Below are 26249 nucleotides of genomic sequence, written 5' to 3'. Positions count from 1 at the left end.
ACACTCACCCACCCACACTCGCTCACCCACACTCGCTCACCCACACTCACTCACCCACACTCACCCACACTCACTCACCCACCCACACCCTCTCATCCACCCACACCCCCTCACCCACCCACACTCACTCACCCACCCACACCCCCTCACCCACCCACACCCCCTCACCCACCCACACCCCCTCACCCACCCCCCCTCACCCACCCACACCCGCTCACCCACCCACACTCGCTCACCCACCCACACTCGCTCACCCACCCACACTCGCTCACCCACCCACACTCGCTCACCCACCCACACTCGCTCACCCACCCACACTCGCTCACCCACCCACACTCGCTCACCCACCCACACTCGCTCACCCACCCACACTCGCTCACCCACCCACACTCACCCACCCACACTCACCCACCCACACTCACCCACCCACACTCACCCACCCACACCCACCCACACTCGCTCACCCACCCACACTCGCTCACCCACCCACACTCGCTCACCCACCCACACTCGCTCACCCACCCACACTCGCTCACCCACCCACACTCGCCCACCCACCCACACTTACCCACCCACACCCACCCACCCACACTCACCCACCCACACTCACCCACCCACACCCACACTCACCCACCCACACCCACACTCACCCACCCACACCCACCCACATCCACCCACTCACCCACACTTCACCCACCCATTTTTCACCCACCCACACTTCACACACCCACCCACACTTCACCCACCCACACTTCACCCACCCATACTTCACCCACCCACCCATTCACCCACCCACCCAACCATTCACCCACCCATTCACCCACCCATTCACCCACCCATTCACCCACCCATTCACCCACCCACCCATTCACCCACCCACCCATTCACCCACCCATTCACCCACCCATTCACCCACCTACCCATTCACCCACTGCTGATGAGGTTGATGGGAATAAATTATGCTGATATCAATAGTGGTGATGGTGGTGGTTGTTGTGGAGAGAGTGGAGAGTTTCCCACACTTGGGCAGCGTGCTTATGACCAGTTCCGGTTTGTCAGCAGAAATCTTACTCCGAATCAGCCGAGCGGCATTATCTTTCATTGGCTGCGTAACGCTGTGTGGAAGCTATTTGTGTCTGTCACTCCACACGAAGCTTCATGTCTTCTCGGCCATGGTCATTCCCTCCCTTCTCTATGCTTGCGAAACATGACCTCCCCCTAATGGAACATCTTGACTGGTTATAAACATTTATGTTGGCCTGCCTACATTCCATCCTGGGTTTAACCAGGCTGGATTGTGTGAGGCGCTCACAAATCCTTGAAAGATCTGTACACATTCCCATCAGTGAGCTCCTCCGGCTGGGTCATGTAGCCCGCATGCCCAGCCAACGCATGCCCAAGCATCTTCCCTTTGTCCGGATAGAGGGGGCTAAATGCGCACGACACGGGCTGGATAAGAGATGGACTGATGCGGTACGGGAAGATGTGGAACTGAGTTGACTTGTCAATGACTGGTACCAGCGGTGTCCAGATTGGCCTCTGTGGAGGAGGCTCGTGAGCATGCTCCTGGGCAGTTGAAGGCAGTCGCCCTCCAGGAACAGCGGAGTGCAGAGGAGCGATGCTCACAACAACGAGCAGAGTGACGGGCGGCTAAAACACAGCAAGTTGGCACAGTACGGGGGCACAAGTGGTGCATCTGCCAATCGTCTCGGCTAGTAAACCGATGGCACCTGCTGGGTCTGTCCCGCGTTCCTGCTGTCAGCCTTCAACACTTCATGTGGCCGCAAAGTGCACCTGGCCTGGCACAGACACCTTGGTGATGCCACCATCACTTAGTGGTGAATGGTGGGTATTGCTGGTGGTGACGTTGATGATGATGGTTGTGTTTACGGTGATGGTAGTGTTGAGGTGAATGGAATGTTTATATTAATGGTGGTGATGGTGTTGACGATGTTGATGGTAGTGGAGATGCTCTTGATGGTGATCCTTGCGTTGATGGTGATGATGCTGGAGTTGATGTTCCTGGTGATGGTGGTGATGGTATTGTTCATGGTGATGATGCGAGCATTGATGTTGATGATGGTGATAATGGGATCGTCGATGTCAATGGGAGTTATGATGATGATGGTCGTGATTCACTCACTCCTCGCCTGCAGTCGGCTAAGGACCGTTGTTCGTTCCGTGTATCACGGGGGGGGGGGGGGTGGGGGGGAAGCACCGCCGTTCCTCAGATGGTGTCGTGATTCGCTTCCAACGTCGACTGCCGACTGAAGAGGGGTGACGCATGTTCTGGAGTTTGTGCTTCAAGACCGGGCAACGCGTCCGCGAAGCGAAGCCCACAGCCATCTCCCTCGAGCCGAGCTCACGGCCGCCAGGAGACCGGTCGCGGAGACGCAACGGTGACGTTTCTGATGGAGTGGAACAATCGTATGCCAAGAGAGGCGTCTGACATCGCTTGCTGAAGGACTGGCAGCCGATGCCCAATCGGCTTGAAGGCCATGTCCAGGCCCACGGCACCGCACAGCAACAAAACTGACAAAACACAGCGCCGCCAGACTCTCAACATTTTGGTGCTCAGATTTAAACGTTCTAGGACCAAATGCGACTCATGAACGTTACTCCTGAGGTCAGGCCGATCCGGCACTTGGCTTTAGATCCCAGGAAGAGAATTGCTTCCACTGCTTCAACCGTGTTGCCGTTGTTAACGTAGCGTGCATTCCAGAGGTGCGGAGCCCGAGTTCTAGACTTTTATATTCTTGGTTCTTTCGGTAAAGTCACCACGTAGAAGGGAAACAATAAAATTATAAAAATATAAAACAATAAAATTCTCATGACGTTTCGACTGCAACACAAGCATTTTGCCTTTTCTTGTTGTGGTTTTCACACCTGATGATGATTGCTTGTGTTGCAGTCTAAACGTCGTGAGAATTTGATTGTTTTATATTTTTATTATTTTATTGTTTCCCTTCTACGTGGTGACTTTACCAAAAGAACCAAGAATATGAATCGCTGCAGTCACGAAAGCTTTAAATCAAAATTCTAGACTTTTGTTTTAGCTGCCACGGAACAATGAGTCCTGTTCTTCTCGCATTCTTGTTGAAACGTTGTAAGGGACTTCTGCGTGAATGTTTTAGGCTTCTCAACAAACAAGGCTGCGTGATTGGCGTGGTTTGAGGTCCGTGATGTGGTGCCGGTCAATCCTGACTCCGAGGCTGTGGGTCTCGTTTTCAAAGATGCATTCAATCTGACAGGGGAGCATCGCTCGTTTAAGGACGCATTCGTGACGTGCTCTGCACGTGGTCTCGAATCGTGGCAACAGTCTGGAATCGACATGAATCCTTGTACTCGTGCCTGCATGCAGATCTCTAACAAGGTCCGGCAGGATGGCAGGGACCCTAATCCCTCTCAAGGCAGAGACCAGAGAGGTCTCAAACCGAAGCAAGCGACATGCAATGGGCAGTCGAAGTCGCGGTGCGGTTCCGCAAGTAGGCAGAGTGCAAAGCACACGGCATCCATCGTGGATCGACCAGCCGTGAATCCCGTTTGCTTTGGACAACGATGTTTTGTCTGGAGCGGTTGCGGCCTGCCAAGAAGTACTTGCGCAAACGACCTTTACCGGTACTGAATACCCAGCTACCTTCACCGCTTTTAAGCTGCATGATGGCATGCCGAACTTCCCCTGATGCAGAAGGGTCTGTGTTGGTTTCACAGTCCGAGTCGGCAGTGCATGCAGCCGCGGTGTCTGCCAATTTGGGATAAGCATCTGCTGGTCGATGGTTCATGGCTGCTGCTGCTGCAATTAATGCTCGGTCCATCTTGTGAGGACTTCCTCCACCCATTAGCAAGGAGAGCCGTCCAATTTTGTGACAGCCACGGCAGTTTGTCCACTACCTCCGGTGAGGTGTTTGACGACAGAGAAAGCTGTCCTCATGTCGTTGTGTAACATTGCAGACTCAACTTCATCAGCCATGGAGTTCAAAAACGTCTCCCTGGTCAGCTTTTTGCTCGTTCTGAAAATTCCCTGAAGCCTGCGATGTTGCTTTGATGTCGGCAGTCTGCCGTGCGGCTGCCTTCTTTCTGTAAGGTGAAATCAGAGGGCCAGGGTTTACAAACAAGGCGATCGGAGGCCTAGCATAGATTCAGCAGCCAGTGTAATGGAATCTTGTACGTGGGACCAGGCATGATCGACATCAACAATGTCCGGTGAGATGTGGAGGCTGCCAAGCGACACTGACCTGCCCTGAAGACTGTATCAGCAGTGTCATGGCTGTCCCTGAGTCTCTGGAAATCGTACTGCTTAACGTCTAAAGATGTCCTGGGTATTGGGAAGTGGCAGGCAACTTGTGTGAAAACCAGGCAATGGTCGGTGTTAGCAGATGCCCTCCACTCCAAGGAAAACCCGGTGTGACTTACAGATGGTGCTGTCCTTGGTCAGGATATGATCTATTTCTTTGATTGTGTGACCACCGTTGGAGATCCAAGTTTGTCCGTGGATTTTCGGTCAACGACGATATCTTGAGCCGGCAACAGTGAGGCCCTCAGATGAGCAGGAGAGAAGTTTGACAGTGTTGCCACTGGGAATCCTGGAGCAAACAAGGACCGATGATGGATTCCAAGCCGCTGCGAATCGGTGCCTGTAACGGCATTTAAGGATCACGATTTACGTTGTTGTGCCTTGGGATATGAAGCAGCGAGCCACTTAATTGATCACAGAAGTGGTCTTTTTCATCAGGGCTTGACTGTTCAGTTGGTGCATGTACAGCAACAACCGACGGCTGTCCATGTCGATGCTGTATCCTGGCCAGCGGCTGTCCATGAAATCTGGAATACAGGATGGTTGTGGCGTCAACGGTGGCTTGATCACGTCCCTGTGAGTCTGGCCTCGGTGATACCGGCGATCATGATATTATATTTGGCCAGTTGGTTTGCGATGTTTCCTCTGGTATCCTGTACCTTTCATGGTGAAGGACATTCCAGATAGAAAATCCAGAATGCTGCTCGCAGGTCTGGCTTTTGTGACCCTCGTTGGCATAACCTCTTCCCCCACCGGGGCTCTCAGCTTTACAAGTCATCCGAGCATTGCCTCCACATTGCCTCCCCATTGCCTCCACATTGCCTCCCCATTGTTTGCAACGGATCCTGTTTAAATCGGAGGCTTGCAACGCTATTGCTGTGAGGTTGTCTTTTCATTATGCACGTTTGTGTTACCCAGAATACACTGAGCGCAGTGAAGGGAGGACTAGCTTTGCCGTTGACCCGGAGACCAGTTTCCACCACCTGAGATGCTGCCCGATGTCCCACAGTCATTGAGGAATAGAGGCATGTCTGTCTGTATGTGGAACTTTTTCCGCACCGCACGTAGCCAACAGTGCTAATCAGAGATGTGCGGGAAGGAGAACAAAATAAACAAAACAACAAAGCAGCCGTTTTATTCTATCTCGGATTTATGTAGCTCCCTTTCCAGGGCACTTTACAGTGCAGTTCTCAAGGAATGAGTTTTTAATCTAGATGTCAAAGTGCATCATAGCTCCACGTGGCTTCCTCATATTGGAAGGATTGAGCGCTCCAAAAGGCCACAGAAGCACATCTGACAGCGCCACGCGATGCGGTGACCATCTTTGTTCGATGGCGAGGCAAAAGTGTAGTGTGTTTATAGTCTTACTGTAATGTGTAGTGTATAGTGTAGTGTATCTAGCATCTGAAAGCACCATGCGTTCTGGTGACCCGTATTTGTTCGATGGCTGAGCCAAAAATCCGCTGCTGCTGTGGTTTATACTCCTTAACGAGATCAACGAGGTATTGTGGTTCATTTGCGGCGAGCACACTGTGTGTAATGAGGGCGATGACCTTGTAAATGTATTAGTTCGGCATCCGGATGTATGCCAGAGCCCCCCATGAGCGAGGTGCCATCAGGGTTCCTAACGGGGCCGTCACGGCTACCTTAGCGACCCGAAGTGGAGACTCCACTGCACTTCATATTTGAGTGACGCCGACACATGCTCGTACCTTACTCGGAGCCTTTATCGGAAGAACACTATCTGGCCCCTGGGCTTTGTTCTCGATGCTTGAACTTCATCTTCTCTCCAACCGGCCCCCTCCCCCCCCCCCCTTGTGCTAACCCTTCAGCCAATCCTTGTCCTCCTCCAACGGTTGTCAACCGTCGCCTCTACAATCAACCGTTTCGTGACTTTTACATTTTAATCTCTTCTCAAATCCCTTTGAATCTCATCTCCTTACCAATCGTCTTTGAGGCCTTTCTGCACCAATCGGAGGCCTTGATTGACTTCTTGGTTGTCCGTTCGCACGTACGCTTGTCAAGTAAGTGTTGCCTCGGTCATTACATCACCACTCCCCCCCCACCCACCCCCCCTTTAAAAAAGAAGCCGTCGCAGATAACACCTGGGAGGAAAATGACCAGACCACGGGAAGCCAAGGGGAACTCTACCCACTAGAACTTGATGACACCGTAACAATGTTCCCTTTGTGTCCGACTTATAGTAATAAACAATTACATTGTGTGGTGTGAGTATTTTTGGCGCGCGGATTTTAATTAGTCAACACAACAGCAACAACACCAAGACTGTGTGTCAACAACGTGGGTGCGACCATCTCCTGGTCCGTCAGGAACGGTGTTAGCGCAGCTGTGCACATCTTGCACCGATCCTTGTTGCCTGACCGCAGTATGCTGCTGCTGCTGCTGCAGGGTCCAGCAGTGAGTCATCCACTGCTTGGCACGATCCTGTGGCCAGCACAGGAGCATGCACAGGTGATTCCATTTATCCGGGCAACTGCTGTGGCTCGTCGGACATCCGAGACCGCGGTGGAACGGGACATGGAGATGAGGTGCTTGAGTGACGATGAAGGGGGGGTAGGGTTTGAGACGCGATGGGTGAACAAACCAACGGCGACGTCCTGACTGCACGCACGCACGCACATTGCGGCTGATTTGCTTCAAACGTTTTCGACCGGGCCCTGCCACGGTCAGTGCCGTTTTGGAGAGGTGCGTAATGAGACCTGCGGGCAATGCAACCACGCCTTGTCACCCACTGCCCAGGGAAGTGTGCGAACCCGACTCCTTCTGCTCCGCTCGTTAGCGGCCTGTGCTGTCGTCCTGCTCGCCATTGCCGCTGTGCGTGCTTAGTGCGGTCGCTCGAGTGTGACCTACAATGGCGCAGGTCGGTCGGGCACACCTGTAATCTCTCACTTCAACATCACGCTAATCTCTTACATTATCATTAGCCACTTCCGTGCCCAGTTACACGCTAATTTCTCACATTAACATCGCTAGCCCCGGCCACTTCTTTGTGTGACCCTTGGGCTACACCCATTTCAAACCTTTTAAAACAGTCTGCCTCAGCGGCTGACCAATGCTTTCCCACCTGATGACGGACGCTTGTTGTTGCGCCAGAAACGTCGTGATTCATTTGATTTTATACCTCCGTGATAACTTTGCCGAAAGAACCAAAGAGTGTGGATTCCTGCAGTCACGAACGCTTCAAATCAAGATTACACCTGTAGGGGTTTTCAACTGGGTTTCTATGGGCGGCTCCGGCTTCCGACCTCTATGCTGCCAAGATCCACGGAATATGGAGATCCCAGTCGGCTTTCACCGCATCTGCAGCATGGCAAGAGCATGGATGTTATCGTTCTGTTCAGCCATTCCACCATACCATCCGTCTGAGGGTGGTATGGGGAATCTTTGTGCCCAGTGCTTCGCACACCTGCAGGAGTTTCGATGAAAAATTGCATCCCTGACCAGTGAGGAGCTGTTCTGGTGGGGGGGGGGGGGCCCTTGTCCATTCCGCATCCATGGAGAAACGCATCCGCGATGGATGCGGCAGCCTAATCAGGCAGCGGCCATGTCATTGGGCATCTCGTAAAGTATTTGACTCTTCTCACCAAGAGAAATGTATTTCCTCTCGAGCACAGGAAGGGCTCGAGCATATCAAGGCCCGACTAGTTGATTCACCCTGGAGACTGTGATGGACTGCAAGGGAGGTTGTGACCTGTGAGCTGGCGGTTTACTCTGTGGAGGCGCCGCGCGACCACCGGTGGCTTTGCAGGCTGCACCGACGCTACCGACGCCGGCACTTCCGGAAAAGTCGGCCAGCACCCGATACGCTCGCACACACACACACACACACGGTTCCTCGCGAGGTAACCAAGACGACGCGTTGGCGCTTCCACGTTTCAGGTCCTGGCGGTGTATGATTTGGTATGAATATTCTTGTCATTTTTCAAGCCAGCGCGCCAACTATCCCGGCGGTTGATCTTACCCGCAGGGAGTATTGTAGGGCAGCATGGTCAGTACGGACTGTGAACTTCCTGCCGCATCGCTGGGCTCCATATTGCTGCACAGGGCATGCATTTGCAAGCAACTCTGGGTTACACAGCAACGCTGCTCCACCAGAGAAAGGACGTGACTACCATCGGCAATCACGACCTCGACCCTGCCCCCCCCCCCCCCGCCTGTCACCTGGGAGCGGACAGTCGCAATTCCCAAATCGCTGGCGTCCGTGTCGCGGATAAAGTGTAGCGAGAAGTTCGGGGTATGCCAGCGGCGGAGCATCTGTCTTGTCGGCCTATCGCGCAGCATTACAAAGCCAGTTTCCTCCTTCCTGCAGTGAAACTTGAGATTTTTAGACCGTCAGCGTGTGCGAGGGCTTCGCAATTGATGCAAATTGTGGAACAAAGCAGCGGTAATGAAGTTAAAACGAAAAAGCTCCGCAAATCACCCACGGATTTGGGGGTCGGCCAATTACGCTTGCACCCTGGATTCATGGCAACACCCGACGCACTCACCACATGACCCAAATATCGAACTGATGTTTGTATCAAGTGACATTTAGACAGTTTTAAGTTTGATTCAGTGTACCTTGGATAATACCGCGTGCAATTGCCGCAAATGTTTGTGAAACATGTGACCAAAAACGATGACATCCAGATATATAAGGAATTAGTCCCATTGCAATCCCGCTCAAACCAATTCCATCAACCTTTGAAATGTGGCAGGTGCTTTTTGAAGGCCCATTGGGAAACAATTAAATTGGTAGAGCCATTGAGGTGTACGGAACACTGTTTTGGGCCTCCCAGCAGGCATGAAACTGCTAACATGCTGGAAACCAATATGGGTCCCGACCAGGCGAGTTCCCCAATGTTTACCTGCGTCTCGGGTTTGCCCCCACGATTCCCATGTTGCCCCCATTTGCCGCCACATACGTGTACTGGTGACCGCAGCCAAGCGACGGCTACTGGGTCGCGACAGGTGTAATATTAAGTTGGAAATAACAGTGGCTGATGCCCCCGTATCAATCAAAATGTGTACCTCTACCCTTCCAATTGGGCCGACTACCACCGACGTACCTACAGCTGCCGCTACGACCTGCCAAGCCAGCTTCCTCCTCTGGTTGCCGGACTTGGGCTAGCGGTGGAGAAGCAAGTCTGGGCCTTCCCCAGAGGACTTTCCTACCCCTTTATCACCGATGAGGCCCGCTGCAGATGGCACACGTGGAATGGCGATGGAGGCGGTGAGAGGCGATGAGTCCCCTAGATGCGCGAGGTGAACTGTCTAGCCGGGTGTCTGGGGGTGTCGCGACTTGCCTGGTTTTTTTTCGTGCCGCGGCCTCCGATGGATGCCTCCGGCCCCGACAGTAGAGGGTCCACTCCTGCAATCCCGTGGTGATGTGGCCCAGTCGGCCGCAGCGAAATAGCCGGTGATGGGTGGGCCCCGCCGCGGAGCCGCCGTCTGCCCTCTCGGCTCCCATCCCCGAGGTGGCTGGGGCCCGTCAACCCGCGGGCCACTGCGGACCTCCACTGCCTGCCGCCGCCGCTGCCGCTGCCGCTGCTGCTGCCGCGATTACCGTGCCCTCGCCCTGTCCGGCGCCTCTCGTCCTGCAGCCCGAGCATGAAGCACAGCCAGCGGTCTCCGGGAATCCTACCCGGGTCACCGCCCGGGCCCGTTGATTCATCTCTTCTTCTGCCCGCAGACACCAGGCTACCCACAAGGAAGTCTGCACCTCCTGTTCCACTATAGGCAGCACCACGGCCAACGAGTGCACCAGCGTCAACATTTTATCCCCTAACCAGGGAGTCCAGCTCCGCCTCGCCCAGCTGAGGATGGGCCACCTGGCCGAGTGCCATGAGGGCACTGCGTCGGACGAGGGGCGACTCGGCTTCTCGCCTGCGCTGCTGGAATACCTCGGCCGTCTCGTGGCAGGCCGCTTGGAACGTGGCCCTCTGCTCCGCCTGCGTAGCCTCGAAGATGGCGAGAGCCTCGTCGTTTAAGGTTGTAGGCGATGCCTTCAGACCCGGCCCAAGGCCCCGACATGCGGCCTCGAACCGTCGAGTGAAGGGCCCCCCCCCAGTCGCTACCCGCTGCTACAAAAAAAACTCCTTAACTGGCCCCAGCCGGCGAGGTCGGTCGGCTGCTCTCTCTCTCTCTCTCTTGCCGCCGGGGCTGTCTCCACCGACGGTGCCCCGACCGCCGCCGCCGCTGCTCTGGGCATACATGGCTCCCCTCGGGGGCCTCCGCAGCAGTCGATCGGACGGCTCGGACCACTGGTTCTCCCGCCGCCATCTCTGCCGCTCCCGGTCTCCCCTCCTTCTCGGCGAGCTGTAATGCTAGGCGGGCGGGGGCCGGGCGGGGGGGAGAGACCGCATCCGCGAGACGGTCTATCCCCACCCCCCCTCTAGCTGCTCCCATCCTTGGGCCGTGAGCGGCGCTCGGCTGAGTGGACGCTCCGGTCGCTGCGGCTGCACCTCTCGGCCTGGGATGTTCTGCATGAAGGCCGCCTCGTCGCCGGACGTCGTCGGTGGGTTCTTTCATCGGCTTGGGTGCGACATTCTTCCGATACACCAGTTGTAGTGATGCCAACACGCGTTGACACTTGACTTTATTCGGACACAGCGCTGTATCTAGGCCCGGGCTTCGGTTTTGGCGGTTGAACTTCGCCTTCTCTCCAACCGTCACCTCCCCATTTGCTGTCCCCTTTCATGTCCTTTCTGGAAACTTCACTCGCCCCACTCCCTTCAGCCAATCCTCCAACGGTTGTCAGCCGACTCGCCTACAGTCAACCCTCGTTTTCCCGCTATGATGTTGCTGACGTTGATGGTGGTGGTTATGTTGGTGGTGGTGGTAGCGTTGATGTTGATGGTGGTCGTGATGGAAGTGTTGTTGTTGACGATGGTGTTGGTGATGGGTAGCGACGATTTTGATTGTGGTGGTGGTGGTGATGGGTAACTGTGATGTTGATGTTGAGTCTCCTCTGCTCCACCTGACAGTGCCTTCAATGGTGGAGACCTCCCAGTCACCTCCAGCCCGGTCACAGACCACCAACACCACCACCAGCAGGATGAGGAGGTGGAGGATGAGGAGGAGGAGGAGGTGGAGGGCAACCACCGTCACAACAACAATGTTGACAACGTGAATCGTGACGACACAGCGGAAGGTCCTGAGGAGGTGGATGAAGAGGTGGAGGAAGTGGATGAGGAGGAGGATGAGGAGGATGATGAGGAGGATGATGAGGAGGAGGACAATCACAGGAACAACATGGACAAGGTTGACGGCGTGCATTGTGAAGATGCAGCGGAGTGTCCTGAGGAGGAGGAGGTGGAGGAGGAGGAAGAGACCTCATTGGCTCAGAACATCACCTTGAATAACCATCGTGGTGATGGAGGTTGTGGAGATGGTGGTGATGGTGGAGCTGATGATAAAGATGGCAGTGGTGATGGTGGAGATGGTGATGTTGAGAAGCGTGCAGATGGTCACGTCCAAGGTGGAGGCATGGCCCACGGTGAAAAGGTGGAAGGCGGCGGTGGCGGTGGTGGTGGTGGTGATGGTGGTGGTGATGGTGATGATGTGGACAGGGATCTGTTGAGTTTCTTGCAGATGGAGTCAACTTGGCCCGCTGGGGGTGACTCGGCTACGGTCGCTGAGTCACTCTCGGCTAGCAGAGTTGAGTCACTCTCAGGAGCTGAGTCACTCTCGGCTACAGGAGCTGAGTCGCTCTCGGCTACAGGAGCTGAGTCACTCTCAGCAGCTGAGTCACTCTGAGGAGCTGAGTCACTCTGAGGAGCTGAGTCACTCTGAGGAGCTGAGTCACTCTGAGGAGCTGAGTCAGTCTGAGGAGCTGAGTCATTCTCAGCTACAGGAGCTGAGTCACTCTGAGGAGCTGAGTCACTCTCAGCTACAGGAGCTGAGTCACTCTCAGCTACAGGAGCTGAGTCACTCTGAGGAGCTGAGTCACTCTCAGCTACAGGAGCTGAGTCACTCAGGAGCTGAGTCACTCTCAGCTACAGGAGCTGAGTCACTCAGGAGCTGAGTCACTCTCAGCTACAGGAGCTGAGTCACTCTCAGCTACAGGAGCTGAGTCACTCTGAGGAGCTGAGTCACTCTCAGCAGCTGAGTCACTCTGAGGAGCTGAGCCACTCTCAGGAGCTGAGTCACTCTCAGCAGCTGAGTCACTCTCAGCTACAGGAGCTGAGTCACTCTGAGGAGCTGAGTCACTCTGAGGAGCTGAGTCACTCTGAGGAGCTGAGTCACTCTCAGGAGCTGAGTCAGTCTGAGGAGCTGAGTCACTCTGAGGAGCTGAGTCACTCTGAGGAGCTGAGTCAGTCTGAGGAGCTGAGTCACTCTCAGCTACAGGAGCTGAGTCACTCTGAGGAGCTGAGTCACTCTCAGCAGCTGAGTCACTCTCAGGAGCTGAGTCACTCTGAGGAGCTGAGTCACTCTGAGGAGCTGAGTCAGTCTGAGGAGCTGAGTCACTCTGAGGAGCTGAGTCACTCTGAGGAGCTGAGTCACTCTGAGGAGCTGAGTCAGTCTGAGGAGCTGAGTCACTCTGAGGAGCTGAGTCACTCTCAGCTACAGGAGCTGAGTCACTCTGAGGAGCTGAGTCACTCTGAGGAGCTGAGTCACTCTGAGGAGCTGAGTCACTCTGAGGAGCTGAGTCACTCTCAGCAGCTGAGTCACTCTCAGCTACAGGAGCTGAGTCACTCTCAGCCAGAGCTGACTCGCTCTGAGCAGGAGCCCCATCAAGGGTGCGTGGGTAGTTGGGTTGATAGGCGATGGGTGGGTAGGCGAGTTGGTAGGCGAGTAGTTGGATGGGTGGGGGTGGGTGGGGGTGGGTAGATGAGTGGGGGGGGGGGTGGGTAGGTGAGTGGTAAGTGGGTGGAGGAGCAATGGGAGCAGACTATTGTGATGGTGGTGATGGTAGTGATGATGCTGATGATGACGATTGTGATGATGCTGATGGTGGTGACGTTCACGATGCTGTGATATCGTTAGAGGAACCGTTGTATCGGTGGCGTGGCTATGATGGTATCAGTGGTGGTATCACGGGGGGGGGGCATGGTATCAGTGGGGGTATAGTAAAAGGTATACAGTGGGGGGCACATGGTATAAGTAAGGGTATCATGGTAATAGTAAGGGTATGATGGTATCAGTGGGGGTCTCGTGGAATCATGGTATCGGTGGTATGACGGGATCATAAGTAAGGGTATGACGGGATCATGGTATATTAGGGGAATGATGGTATCATGGTATTCGCGAGTAGCTGTAGTAATAATGATGATACTACAATGGTCGTGTTGTTTTTATATTCTCGTCGATGTTGTTGATGTTGTTGATGTTGTGGTGGTGGTGGTTGTTGTTGTTGTTGACGGTTTTGGTGATGGGAGGGGATCGCGAGTGGGGGAGAACCCGTAGCCAAGTCAGTAACCATAGCAATGCCCTCGCAGTTATGAACTCGTTACCTGGGGTGGTGGTGGCGGTGGTGGTGGTGGTGGCGGTGCGTAGTAAACATCGCCACTGGGGAGACAAAGGCGGCCGGGCTAACGGCACTTGCCCCGATAGTCTGTTACAGGCTATGGGGGGTGGGTTTTGTGGTGGTCGTGGTGGTGATGATGATGATGATGGTGGTATTGGTGATGATGGTGGTGCATAGGCATTCGCTACACCTCGCCTCCCACTACTACGCACACAAAGACCCCCCGCATAGACTTAGACTGTTGGGGGCAAGTGCTGTTAGCGAGCAGCGCCTATGAAGGCCGGCACGGCACACGAGGGGGTGGGTGGCCAGCACCACGCCCGGCCGCCTTTGTCTCCCCAGTGGCGACGTTTACGCACCGCACCAGGTACTCATTTGAGGCCGAGTCGACCTAGGGGAGGCCCACGACCGGTTCAGATCATCGTCACCGGTGGGGTCGCCGGGTTTGTAGGACAGCGAACTGCTGCACCACCGCTCCCCATTCACTCCCCACTCACCTGTACACACACACAACACACAACCCACACACAGTCACCCACTCGCTCGCCTACCCACTCACCAACTCACCCACCCACCCACTCACCAACTCGCCCACCCACTCACACACAGTTTGGGCTCACCCCCGATGTTTGTACAGAAACTCTGCCAACTCATTAAACGATTTTGTTTCTTACTCACCGACTCGGTCTGTGTGTGGGACGTGGGGGCAGCATCATTCAGAGCCTCGCTCAGACTCACTCCCGAGACTTGTGGGGGCTGATGCTCCCCTCCTCCTCTCCCCCTTGGACCTCCTCCCCTTCGCGCCTGGGCTGCCGCCGATCCAGTGATCGGCTTCCACGCACCACCGGCGTCCTCTGTGGGACACGCCTCGTGGCTGGCTCTCCACCGCCTCACGTTACTCTACCCCCCCGACCCCCCACGTAAACCACCACCCTCGCTGCGGGGCTGCGTGTACGCGCACAACCGGACCTCACTCGCCCCCACACTCTTAATTACTAGGTAATGACTTACTAAGACACACAGTCTCACTCGCACCCACAATCTAATTACTAGGTAATGACTTACTAAGACACTCAGTCTCACTCGCACCCACACTCTAATTACTAGGTAATGACTTACTAAGACACTCAGTCTCACTCTCCCCCATACTCTAATTACTAGGTAATGACTTACTAAGACACACAGTCTCACTCGCACCCACAATCTAATTACTAGGTAATGACTTACTAAGACACTCAGCCTCACTCGCACCCACACTCTAATTACTAGGTAATGACTTACTAAGACACACAGTCTCACTCACCCACACTCTAATCACTAGGTAATGACTTACTAAGACACTCAGTCTCACTCTCCCCCATACTCTAATTACTAGGTAATGACTTACTAAGACACACAGTCTCACTCACCCACACTCTAATCACTAGGTAATAACTTACTAAGACACTCAGTCTCACTCTCCCCCATACTCTAATTACTAGGTAATGACTTACTAAGACACTCAGTCTCACTCTCCCCCATACTCTAATTACTAGGTAATGACTTACTAAGACACTCAGTCTCACTCGCACCCACACTCTAATTACTAGGTAATGACTTACTAAGACACACAGTCTCACTCACCCACACTCTAATCACTAGGTAATGACTTACTAAGACACTCAGTCTCACTCTCCCCCATACTCTAATTACTAGGTAATGACTTACTAAGACACACAGTCTCACTCACCCACACTCTAATCACTAGGTAATGACTTACTAAGACACTCAGTCTCACTCTCCCCCATACTCTAATTACTAGGTAATGACTTACTAAGACACTCAGTCTCACTCACACCCACACTCTAATTACTAGGTAATGACTTACTAAGACACACAGCCTCACTCACACCCACACTCTAATTACTAGGTAATGACTTACTAAGACACACAGCCTCACTCACCCTCACACTCTAATTACTAGGTAATGACTTACTAAGACACTCAGTCTCACTCACACCCACACTCTAATTACTAGGTAATGACTTACTAAGACACTCAGTCTCACTCGCCACCACACTCTAATTACTAGGTAATGACTTACTAAGACACTCAGTCTCACTCGCACCCACGCTCTAATTACTAGGTAATGACTTACTAAGACACTCAGTCTCACTCACACCCAACACTCTAATTACTAGGTAATGACTTACTAAGACACTCAGTCTCACTCGCACACACACTCTAATTAATAGGTAATGACTTACTAAGACACTCAGTCTCACTCACCCCCACGCTCTAATTACTAGGTAATGACTTACTAAGACACTCAGTCTCACTCGCACCCACACTCTAATTACTAGGTAATGACTTACTAAGACACACAGTCTCACTCGCTCCCACACTCTAATTACTAGGTAATGACTTACTAAGACACTCAGCCTCACTCACACCCACACTCTAATTACTAGGTAATGACTTACTAAGACACTCAGCCTCACTCACACCCACGCTCTAATTACTAGGTAATGACTTACTAAGACACACAGCCTCACTCGCACCCACACTCTTAATGACTAGGTAATGACTTACTAAGACACTCAGTCTCACTCACACCCACACTCTAATTACTAGGTAATGACTTACTAAGACACTCAGTCTCACTCACACCCACACTCTAATTACTAGGTAATGACTTACTAAGACACTCAGTCTCACTCGCACCCACACTCTAATTACTAGGTAATGACTTACTAAGACACTCAGTCTCACTCGCACCCACACTCTAATTACTAGGTAATGACTTACTAAGACACTCAGCCTCACTCGCACCCACACTCTAATTACTAGGTAATGACTTACTAAGACACTCAGTCTCACTCGCCCCAACACTCTAATTACTAGGTAATGACTTACTAAGACACTCAGCCTCACTCGCACCCACACTCTAATTACTAGGTAATGACTTACTAAGACACTCAGTCTCACTCGCCCCAACACTCTAATTACTAGGTAATGACTTACTAAGACACTCAGTCTCACTCACCCACACTCTAATTACTAGGTAATGACTTACTAAGACACTCAGTCTCACTCACCGCCACACTCTAATTACTAGGTAATGACTTACTAAGACACTCAGTCTCACTCACTGCCACACTCTAATCACTAGGTAATGACTTACTAAGACACTCAGCCTCACTCACCCCCATACTCTAATTACTAGGTAATGACTTACTAAGACACACAGTCTCACTCGCCCCCACGCTCTAATTACTAGGTAATGACTTACTAAGACACTCAGTCTCACTCGCCCCCAACACTCTAATTACTAGGTAATGTCTTACTAAGACACTCAGTCTCACTCGCCCCAACACTCTAATTACTAGGTAATGTCTTACTAAGACACTCAGTCTCACTCGCACCCACACTCTAATTACTAGGTAATGTCTTACTAAGACACTCAGTCTCACTCGCCCCAACACTCTAATTACTAGGTAATGACTTACTAAGACACTCAGTCTCACTCGCCCCCAACACTCTAATTACTAGGTAATGTCTTACTAAGACACTCAGTCTCACTCGCCCCAACACTCTAATTACTAGGTAATGTCTTACTAAGACACTCAGTCTCACTCGCCCCAACACTCTAATTACTAGGTAATGACTTACTAAGACACTCAGTCTCACTCGCCCCAACACTCTAATTACTAGGTAATGACTTACTAAGACACTCAGTCTCACTCGCACCCACACTCTAATTACTAGGTAATGACTTACTAAGACACTCAGTCTCTCTCGCACCCACACTCTAATTACTAGGTAATGACTTACTAAGACACTCAGTCTCACTCGCACCCACACTCTAATTACTAGGTAATGACTTACTAAGACACTCAGCCTCACTCGCACCCACACTCTAATTACTAGGTAATGACTTACTAAGACACTCAGTCTCACTCGCCCCCATACTCTAATTACTAGGTAATGATTTACTAAGACAGTCTTACTCGCCCCCATACTCTAATTACTAGGTAATGACTTACTAAGACACTCAGTCTTACTCGCCCCCATACTCTAATTACTAGGTAATGACTTACTAAGACACTTAGTCTCACTCACCTCCACACTCTAATTACTAGGTAATGACTTACTAAGACACTCAGTCTCACTCGCCACCACACTCTAATTACTAGGTAATGACTTACTAAGACACTCAGTCTCACTCACTCCCACACTCTAATTACTAGGTAATGACTTACTAAGACACTCAGTCTCACTAGCACCCACACTCTAATTACTAGGTAATGACTTACTAAGACACTCAGTCTCACTCGCCACCACACTCTAATTACTAGGTAATGACTTACTAAGACACTCAGTCTCACTCGCCTCCACACTCTAATTACTAGGTAATGACTTACTAAGACACTCAGTCTCACTCGCCCCCACAATCTAATTACTAGGTAATGACTTACTAAGACACTCAGTCTCACTCGCCACCACACTCTAATTACTAGGTAATGACTTACTAAGACACTCAGTCTCACTCACTCCCACACTCTAATTACTAGGTAATGACTTACTAAGACACTCAGTCTCACTAGCACCCACACTCTAATTACTAGGTAATGACTTACTAAGACACTCAGTCTCACTCGCACCCACACTCTAATTACTAGGTAATGACTTACTAAGACACAGCCTCACTCGCACACTCTAATTACTAGGTAATGACTTACTAAGACACTCAGCCTCACTCACCTCCACACTCTAATTACTAGGTAATGACTTACCAAGACACTCAGTCTCACTCACACCCACGCTCTAATCACTAAGTAATGACTTACTAAGACACTCAGTCTCACTCACACCCACACTCTAATTACTAGGTAATGACTTACTAAGACACTCAGTCTCACTCACACCAACACTCTAATTACTAGGTAATGACTTACTAAGACACTTAGTCTCACTCACACCCACACTCTAATTACTAGGTAATGACTTACTAAGACACTTAGTCTCACTCACACCCACGCTCTAATTACTAGGTAATGACTTACTAAGACACTCAGCCTCACTCATCCCCACGCTCTAATTACTAGGTAATGACTTACTAAGACACTCAGTCTCACTCGCACCCACACTCTAATTACTAGGTAATGACTTACTAAGACACTCAGACTCACTCACACCCACACTCTAATTACTAGGTAATGACTTACTAAGACACAGTCTCACTAGCACCCACACTCTAATTACTAGGTAATGACTTACTAAGACACAGTCTCACTCACACCCACACTCTAATAACTAGGCAATGACTTACTAAGACACTCAGTCTCACTCACACCCACACTCTAATTACTAGGTAATGACTTACTAAGACACACAGTCTCACTCGCACCCACACTCTAATTACTAGGTAATGACTTACTAAGACACAGTCTCACTCGCCCACACACTCTAATCACTAGGTAATGACTTACTAAGACACACAGTCTCACTCACACCCACACTCTAATTACTAGGTAATGACTTACTAAGACACTCAGTCTCACTCGCACCCACACTCTAATTCCTAGGTAATGACTTACTAAGACACTCAGTCTCACTCACCCCTCACTAATTACTAGGTAATGACTTACTAAGACACTCAGCCTCACTCGCACCCACACTCTAATTACTAGGTAATGACTTACTAAGACACTCAGTCTCACTTACACCCACACTCTAATTACTAGGTAATGACTTACTAAGGCACTCAGCCTCACTCGCACCCACACTCTAATTTCTAGGTAATGACTTACTAAGACACTCAGTCTCACTCACACCCACACTCTAATTACTAGGTAATGACTTACTAAGACAGCCTCACTCACCCCCACGCTCTAATTACTAGGTAATGACTTACTAAGACACTCAGTCTCACTCGACGCCACACTCTAATTACTAGGTAATGACTTACTAAGACACTCAGTCTCACTCGACGCCACACTCTAATTACTAGGTAATGACTTACTAAGACACTCAGTCTCACTCACTCCCACACTCTAATTACTAGGTAATGACTTACTAAGACACTCAGTCTCACTCACACCCACACTCTAATTACTAGGTAATGACTTACTAAGACACTCAGTCTCACTCACCCCTACACTCTAATTACTAGGTAATGACTTACTAAGACACTCAGCCTCACTCGCACCCACACTCTAATTACTAGGTAGTGACTTACTAAGACACTCAGACTCACTCACCCCCACAATCTAATTACTAGGTAATGACTTACTAAGACACACAGTCTCACTCGAACCCACACTCTAATTACTAGGTAATGACTTACTAAGACACTCAGCCTCACTCGCCCACACACTCTAATTACTAGGTAGTGACTTACTAAGACACTCAGTCTCACTCACCCCCACGCTCTAATTACTAGGTAATGACTTACTAAGATACTCAGTCTCACTCACAACCACACTCTAATTACTAGGTAATGACTTACTAAGACACTCAGTCTCACTCTCCCTCACTCTCTAATTACTAGGTAATGACTTACTAAGACACACAGTCTCACTCGCCCCCACGCTCTAATTACTAGGTAATGACTTACTAAGACACTCAGTCTCACTCGCCCCAACACTCTAATTACTAGGTAATGACTTACTAAGACACTCAACATCACTCGCACCCACACTCTAATTACTAGGTAATGACTTACTAAGACAGTCAGTCTCACTCACCCCAACACTCTAATTACTAGGTAATGACTTACTAAGACACAGTCTCACTCACCACCACACTCTAATTACTAGGTATTGACTTACTAAGACACAGTCTCACTCACCCCCACACTCTAATTAATAGGAAATGACTTACTAAGACACTCAGTCTCACTCGCACCCACACTCTAATTACTAGGTAATGACTTACTAAGACACACAGCCTCACTCACACCCACACTCTAATTACTAGGTAATGACTTACTAAGACACTCAGTCTCACTCGCCACCACACTCTAATTACTAGGTAATGACTTACTAAGACACACAGTCTCACTCGCACCCACACTCTAATTACTAGGTAATGACTTACTAAGACACTCAGTCTCACTCGCCACCACACTCTAATTACTAGGTAATGACTTACTAAGACACACAGTCTCACTCACCCCCACACTCTAATTCCTAGGTAATGACTTACTAAGACACACAGCCTCACTCACACCCACACTCTAATTACTAGGTAATGACTTACTAAGACACTCAGTCTCACTCGCACCCACACTCTAATTACTAGGTAATGACTTACTAAGTCACTCAGTCTCACTCACACCCACACTCTAATTACTAGGTAATGACTTACTAAGACACTCAGCCTCACTCACACCCATACTCTAATTACTAGGTAATGACTTACTAAGACACTCAGTCTCACTCACCCCCACGCTCTAATTACTAGGTAATGACTTACTAAGACACTAAGTCTCACTCGCACCCACACTCTAATTACTAGGTAATGACTTACTAAGACACTCAGCCTCACTCACACCCACACTCTAATTACTAGGTAATGACTTACTAAGACACTCAGTCTCACTCGCCTCCACACTCTAATTACTAGGTAATGACTTACTAAGACAGTCTCACTCACTACCACACTCTAATTACTAGGTAATGACTTACTAAGACACACAGCCTCACTCACACCCACGCTCTAATTACTAGGTAATGACTTACTAAGACACTCAGTCTCACTCGCACCCACACTCTAATTACTAGGTAATGACTTACTAAGACACACAGTCTCACTCACACCCACAATCTAATTACTAGGTAATGACTTACTAAGACACACAACCTCACTCACACCCACACTCTAATTACTAGGTAATGACTTACTAAGACACTCAGTCTCACTCACACCCACACTCTAATTACTAGGTAATGACTTACTAAGACACTCAGTCTCACTCGCCCCAACACTCTAATTACTAGGTAATGACTTACTAAGACAGTCTCACTCACACCCACACTCTAATTACTAGGTAATGACTTACTAAGACACTCAGACTCACTCGCACCCACACTCTAATTACTAGGTAATGACTTACTAAGACACTCAGTCTCACTCACACCCACACTCTAATTACTAGGTAATGACTTACTAAGACACTCAGTCTCACTCGCCCCAACACTCTAATTACTAGGTAATGACTTACTAAGACAGTCTCACTCACACCCACACTCTAATTACTAGGTAATGACTTACTAAGACACTCAGACTCACTCACACCCACACTCTAATTACTAGGTAATGACTTACTAAGACACTCAGTCTCACTCGCACCCACACTCTAATTAGAAGGTAATGACTTACTAAGACACACAGCCTCACTCGCCCCCACACTCTAATACCTAGGTAATGACTTACTAAGACACTCAGTCTCACTCCCACACTCTAATTACGAGGTAATGACTTACTAAGACACTCAGTCTCACTCCCACACTCTAATTACTAGGTAATGACTTACTAAGACAGCCTCACTCACACCCACACTCTAATTACTAGGTAATGACTTACTAAGACACTCAGACTCACTCGCACCCACACTCTAATTACTAGGTAATGACTTACTAAGACACAGTCTCACTCGCACCCACACTCTAATTACTAGGTAATGACTTACTAAGACACTCAGTCTCACTCGCCCCCACGCTCTAATTAGAAGGTAATGACTTACTAAGACACTCAGTCTCACTCTCACCCACACTCTAATTACTAGGTAATGACTTACTAAGACACTCAGTCTCACTCACACCCACGCTCTAATTACTAGGTAATGACTTACTAAGACACACAGTCTCACTCGCCCCCACACTCTAATTAATAGGTAATGACTTACTAAGACACTCAGCCTCACTCGCACCCACACTCTAATTACTAGGTAATGACTTACTAAGACACTCAATCTCACTCACACCCACACTCTAATTACTAGGTAATGACTTACTAAGACACTCAGTCTCACTCACACCCACACTCTAATTACAAGGTAATGACTTACTAAGACACTCAGTCTCACTCGCACCCACACTCTAATTACTAGGTAATGACTTACTAAGACACTCAGTCTCACTCGCACCCATACTCTAATTACTAGGTAATGACTTACTAAGACACTCAGTCTCACTCACACCCACGCTCTAATTACTAGGTAATGACTTACTAAGACACTCAGCCTCACTCGCCCCAACACTCTAATTACTAGGTAATGACTTACTAAGACACTCAGTCTCACTCGCCCCAACACTCTAATTACTAGGTAATGACTTACTAAGACACTAAGTCTCACTCGCACCCACACTCTAATTACTAGGTAATGACTTACTAAGACACTCAGTCTCACTCGCACCCACACTCTAATTACTAGGTAATGACTTACTAAGACACTCAGTCTCACTCACACCCACACTCTAATTACTAGGTAATGACTTACTAAGACACTCAGTCTCACTCGCACCCACACTCTAATTACTAGGTAATGACTTACTAAGACACTCAGTCTCACTCGCACCCACACTCTAATTACTAGGTAATGACTTACTAAGACACTCAGTCTCACTCGCACCCACACTCTAATTACTAGGTAATGACTTACTAAGACACTCAGTCTCACTCACACCCACACTCTAATTACTAGGTAATGACTTACTAAGACACTCAGTCTCACTCGCACCCACACTCTAATTACTAGGTAATGACTTACTAAGACACTCAGTCTCACTCGCCCCCACACTCTAGTGTATAGTAGTGTAGTGTATAGTAGTGTAGTGTATAGTGGTGTAGTGTATAGTAGTGTAGTGTATAGTAGTGTAGTGTATAGTAGTGTAGTGTATAGTAGTGTAGTGTATAGTAGTGTAGTGTATAGTAGTGTAGTGTATAGTAGTGTAGTGTATAGTGTAGTGTATAGTAGTGTAGTGTATATTAGTGTAGTATATAGTAGTGTAGTGTATAGTGTAGTGTAATGTATAGTGTAGTGTAGAGTAGTGTAGTGTATAGTAGTGTATAGTAGAGTAGTGTAGTGTATAGTAGTGTAGTGTATAATGTAGTATATAGTAGTATAGTGTATAGTGTAGTGTATAGTAGTGTAGTGTATAGTGTAGTGTATAATGTATTGTATAGTAGTATAGTGTATAGTGTAGTGTATAGTAGTGTAGTGTATAGTGTAGTGTATAATGTAGTGTACAGTAGTATAGTGTAAAGTGTAGTGTATAGAGTGACACTACAGGAAGAGTGACAGGCCGAGTGACAGGGAGAGTGACAGGGAGGGTGACAGAGAGGGTGACAGGGAGGGTGACAGGGAGAGTGACAGGAAGGGTGACAGAGAGGGTGACACTACAGGGAGAGTGACAGGCAGAGTGACAGGGAGAGTGACAGCCAGAGTGACAGGGAGGGTGACACTACAGGGAGGGTGACAGGGAGAGTGACAGGCAGAGTGACAGGGAGAGTGACACTACAGGGAGGGTGACAGGGAGAGTGACACTACAGGCAGAGTGACAGGGAGAGTGACAGGGAGAGTGACAGGGAGAGTGACACTACAGGGAGGGTGACAGGGAGAGTGACACTACAGGCAGAGTGACACTACAGGCAGAGTGACAGGGAGAGTGACAGGCAGAGTGACAGGGAGAGTGACAGGGAGGGTGACACTACAGGGAGAGTGACAGGGAGGGTGACACTACAGGGAGGGTGACAGGGAGAGTGACACTACAGGCAGAGTGACACTACAGGCAGAGTGACAGGGAGAGTGACACTACAGGGAGGGTGACAGGGAGAGTGACACTACACGGAGAGTGACAGGCAGAGTGACAGGGAGAGTGACACTACAGGGAGGGTGACAGGGAGAGTGACACTACAGGCAGAGTGACAGGGAGAGTGACAGGGAGAGTGACAGGGAGAGTGACACTACAGGGAGGGTGACAGGGAGAGTGACACTACAGGCAGAGTGACACTACAGGCAGAGTGACAGGGAGAGTGACAGCCAGAGTGACAGGGAGAGTGACAGGGAGAGTGACACTACAGGCAGAGTGACAGGGAGAGTGACAGGGAGGGTGACACTACAGGGAGGGTGACAGGGAGAGTGACACTACAGGCAGAGTGACAGAGAGAGTGACACTACAGGCAGAGTGACAGGGAGAGTGATACTACAGTGACACTACAGGGAGAGTGACAGTGAGAGTGACAGTGAGAGTGACAGTGAGAGTGACAGGGAGGGTGACACTACAGTGAGTGTGACAGGGAGAGTGACACTACAGTGACACTACAGTGAGAGTGACACTACAGTGAGAGTGACACTACAGTTACACTACAGTGAGAGTGACACTACAGTGAGGGTGACACTACAGTGAGAGTGACACTACAGTGAGAGTGACACTACAGTGACACTACAGTGAGAGTGACACTACAGTGAGAGGGACACTACAGTGACACTACAGTGACAGTGACACTACAGTGAGAGTGACATTACAGTGACACTAAAGTGACACTACAGTGAGAGTGACACTACAGTGACACTACAGTGACACTACAGTGAGAGTGACACTACAGTGACACTACAGTGACAGTGACACTACAGTGAGAGTGACACTACAGTGACAATACAGGACAGTGACACTACAGTGACACTACAGTGAGAGTGACACTACAGTGACACTACAGTGAGAGTGACACTACAGTGAGAGTGACACTACAGTGAGAGTGACACTACAGTGACACTACAGTGAGAGTGACACTACAGTGACACTACAGTGAGAGTGACACTACAGTGAGAGTGACACTACAGTGACACTACAGTGACAGTGACACTACAGTGAGAGTGACACTACAGTGACACTACAGTGAGAGTGACACTACAGTGACACTACAGTGACACTACAGTGAGAGTGACACTACAGTGAGAGTGACACTACAGTGACACTACAGTGACACTACAGTGCGAGTGACACTACAGTGAGAGTGACACTACAGTGACACTACAGTGAGAGTGACACTACAGTGACACTACAGTGACACTACAGTGAGAGTGACACTACAGTGACACTACAGTGCGAGTGACACTACAGTGACAGTGACACTACAGTGAGAGTGACACTACAGTGAGAGTGACACTACAGTGACACTACAGTGACACTACAGTGACAGTGACACTACAGTGACACTACAGTGAGAGTGACACTACAGTGAGAGTGACACTACAGTGACAGTGACACTACAGTGACACTACAGTGCGAGTGACACTACAGTGAGAGTGACACTACAGTGAGAGTGACACTACAGTGACACTACAGTGACACTACAGTGAGAGTGACACTATAGTGACAGTGACACTACAGTGAGAGTGACACTACAGTGACAGTGACACTACAGTGACACTACAGTGAGAGTGACACTACAGTGACACTACAGTGAGAGTGAAACTACAGTGAGAGTGACACTACAGTG

General features: G+C 50.0%; 1 protein-coding gene across 1 annotated transcript in view; it reads left to right on the top strand.

Annotated features, from left to right (window-relative positions):
• LOC116957598 (uncharacterized) overlaps positions 1-14436 on the top strand; it is a gene marked incomplete at its 5' end in the record, with an annotated part of 85501 nt that extends 71065 nt beyond the window's left edge. Inside the window, one exon of the mRNA XM_076056871.1 lies at positions 11281-14436. Within this exon, the coding sequence (XP_075912986.1) occupies positions 11281-12052 (772 nt within the window). The remainder of the gene's footprint in view (positions 1-11280) is intronic.
• Between the last annotated feature and the right edge of the window lie 11813 nt (positions 14437-26249).

The sequence above is a fragment of the Petromyzon marinus genome, chromosome 78 (genome assembly GCF_048934315.1).
Source record: "Petromyzon marinus isolate PM22_M1 ecotype Great Lakes invasive population chromosome 78, UKy_Petmar_22M1.pri1.0, whole genome shotgun sequence".
Lineage (NCBI taxonomy): Eukaryota > Metazoa > Chordata > Hyperoartia > Petromyzontiformes > Petromyzontidae > Petromyzon > Petromyzon marinus.
Note: the sequence above shows the minus strand (reverse complement) of the source record. Positions and strands in the feature narration are given on the sequence as shown.